The sequence below is a fragment of the Rhinopithecus bieti genome, unplaced genomic scaffold (genome assembly GCF_001698545.2).
Source record: "Rhinopithecus bieti isolate Rb0 unplaced genomic scaffold, ASM169854v2 scaffold_60420, whole genome shotgun sequence".
Classification (NCBI taxonomy): Eukaryota; Metazoa; Chordata; class Mammalia; order Primates; family Cercopithecidae; genus Rhinopithecus; species Rhinopithecus bieti.
In genome coordinates this window covers 71,946-75,102 of record NW_016822950.1, presented here as the reverse complement: position 1 = coordinate 75,102, position 3,157 = coordinate 71,946, and the positions used below count along the sequence as shown (strand labels likewise).

General features: G+C 38.7%; 1 protein-coding gene across 2 annotated transcripts in view; it reads right to left on the bottom strand.

The window, feature by feature from the left end:
- Window positions 1-486: 486 nt before the first annotated feature.
- The window catches only part of PABIR3 (PABIR family member 3), a 25,978-nt gene continuing 23,307 nt past the window's right edge, over window positions 487-3,157 (bottom strand). Inside the window, exon 5 of one of the 2 annotated variants that reach the window (XM_017861156.1) lies at window positions 487-588. In XM_017861156.1, coding sequence (XP_017716645.1) covers window positions 487-588 — 102 coding nt within the window. Of the gene's footprint in view, window positions 759-3,157 lie in introns of both variants that reach the window. The other variant, XM_017861157.1, reaches the window with a different exon arrangement.

Here is a 3,157-nt window from a genome sequence, read left to right as displayed (position 1 = left end):
CTGGGTGAAGCTAATTCCTAAGAATTATTTCCAGTGAAGGGATTAAGATAGGAGGAAAAACCAAGCTTAGTTTCATTTAAGAGAGATCACAGAAAATTAATATTGTAAAGACATTAAGATTTTAAAATTATTTTCATTTTCCTAGGTTTGCTGTTTTTAAGCCATTTCCTACTATAGTAACTACAGATAAAATGCTCAGAAAATCCTAAACAGAGGGTTGTACACTATGTTTATAAATGTCTCTGCTCAGTTTCAGAAATGATTTAAGATGGTTTATAATGCTACTCAACATGAACTGAACATGGGCTAGATGCACAGGGCATAAAGTAGGATCAGGAATGTATTACATGCTTGCGACTTTGTGGGCCATACACTAGATTTGGGGTTTGTGGTTGCCAATATGAAAAGCAAAACCTAATGAGACAGATGTCAGTAGGCCTAAAATTAGAACAGAGGAATTGCTCAAGAAAAGCACAACCTTTTCTCTTAGGAAGATGAGACATTTCCCCTGCTTCCTTTGGAAGAGGAGGGGGTGGGGATGGAGAAGTGACGCAGTGACACCCAGATTGAGCAGAAGGGCCAGAATTCCTGGTGGGAGAGAAAGGCACAGGCATGTCAACTTCAGAGTTCTTAGGAGATGAAGCAAAGAGGTGATTTGGGAGAAGGCATAGTCTCAATGTCAGAAGAGGTCTTCGGGCTTCTGTTCAACAGAAGTGGGTGAAGTGATTTCCCGAGAGAAGTGAAGAAAATATTTGCACCTAATTAAACAAAATAATTGTGAGGGAACAGTTTTTTTTTTTTTTTTTTTTACAATACTTGGAAAATACGCATCTTTATTTTTGTGTTGAATGAAACCCATGGCTCTTCAATGCCCTCTGTCACAGTGATTTGTTTCTAAAACAGTTTTACCTATAAATGTATGTATACACACACCATATATATGTATATATGGTATATATGGTGTGTGTGTGTGTATATAAATATTTATTTATTTATTTTTTTCATATGGAGTCTGTCTCTGTCGCCCAGGCTGGAGTGCAGTGGCGGGATCTTGGCTCACTGCGAGCTCCACCCCCTGGGTTCAAGAGATTCTCCTGCCTCAGCCTCCCAAGTAACAAGGATTACAGGCACGTGCCACCACACCTGGCTAATTTTTTGTATTTTTAGTAGAAACAGGGTTTCACTATGTTGGCCAGGCTAGTCTCAAACTCCTGACCTCAAGTAATCCGCCCGCCTGGGCCTCTGAAAGTGCTGGGATTACAGGTGTGAGCTACTGCGCCCAGCCTGTTTTACCTATATTTAAATACATGAAAAGTAGCACCAATTTTTAAAATAATGGTAAAATACACTCACATGAAACCTACCATCTCAACTATTTTGAAGCATACAGTTCAGCAGTATTACGTACATTCACATCATTGTGCAGCCAATCTCTAGACTCTTCATCATGCAAAACTGAAACCCTTTAAAACTGTACCCTTGCAAAACTGTATCCTTTAAACTACAACTCCCCATTCCTTCCTCCTCCCAGACCCTAGCAACCACCATTCTACCTTCTATCTCTTTGAATTTGGCTACTTTAGATGCCTGTGGCACCAATTTTAAGGATAGGCCAGTATAGGACATAACCATTAAACTTATAGTTTATGATATCATTCAATAATATTTGTATTTTTTCAAGAATAATGTTTCTATTTTGTAATATAATATCTACTAGAAATGAAAACACCTGTATTGCTCATGCTTTGTGAAAAACATCCAACTAGTATAGAAATGCATAAAGTAAAAATAAAATTCTGCCTATAATGCCATGCTCCAGAGATATATACTAAAGATAGGTTGATAGATATCCTTCTTGACATCTGTAAATATATGTAAGAGCTTGCTATCCATTGATTTTGAACCCTGGGTCTAATTACTAGGTACATAATTAACTGTGGCTGCTGAAGATGGTAGGGTGGAGAGATAGAAGGAACCTGAGTCTCTGATGATGTAATGGGGCCACTGAACTAACCCGGCCTAGAACCTCCTTTTCTTGGGGTTTCTTATTATTTGAGATAGTAAATGTTCCTTATTGTTTAAGTCTCTCTGTTTTTTGTTTGTTTGTTTGTTTTTGTTTTTTTTTGAGACAGAGTCTTACTCTGTCACCCAGGTTGGAGTGCAGTGGTGTGATCTCGGCTCACTGCAAACTCCACCTCCCGGGTTCAAGCGATTTTCCTGCCTCAGCCTACTGAGTAGCTGGGATCACAGGAGCATGCCACCATGCCTGGCTAATTTTTGTATTTTTAGGAGAGACGGGATTTTACCATGTTGGCCAGGCTGGTCCTGAACTCCCAACCTCAGGTGATCTGCCCACCTTGGCCTCCCAAAGTGCTGGGATTATAGGCATAAGCCACTTCGCCCAGGCTGTTTAAGTCTCTTCGAATTGGATTTTACTGCTTTTGCCAAAAGCATTCTAATTCATGTCATTCTCCTAGATAATTCAGCAGTTCTATACTAAAGGTAAGTATATACTTACATATGTCTTATAATAATAATGAAGTGATACTTTGACACAATAAAAGCATATGCATAGTATTGTTATAGCAAGCTAAACCAACAAGCCTTGAAATCCCCATCATCCAATAAGTTAAAATGACTTCAATTCTGCCAAACACAATCTGTTATATAAGATGGTTTATTTTAAATATACATTATATTAAACTGAACATTATGCAAATTAAGAGCCTAGAATTCCTAAGGAATGTTATGCATTTTTAAAATGCCAAGTATCACCGGGCACAGTGGCTTACGCCTATAATCCCAGCACTTTGGGAGGCCAAGGCAGGCGAATCAAGAGGTCGAGTTTGAGACCAGCCTGGCCAATATGGTGAAATCCCATCTCTACTAAAAATGTGAACATTAGCCAAGCGTGGTGGCGCACGCCTGTAGTACCAGCTACTCAGCAGGCTGAGGCAGAAGAATCGCTTGAACCTGGGAGGCAGAGGTTGCAGTGAGCCAAGATCACGTCACTGCACTCCAGCCCGGGCAAGAGATCCATCTCAAAAATAAATAAATAAATAAATAAATAAATAAATAAATAAATAAATAAAGGAAAATTATCCTTTAAGTGTTTGGTACTAGAAAAAAATATTGGAAAATTATAATTTTTAAAAAG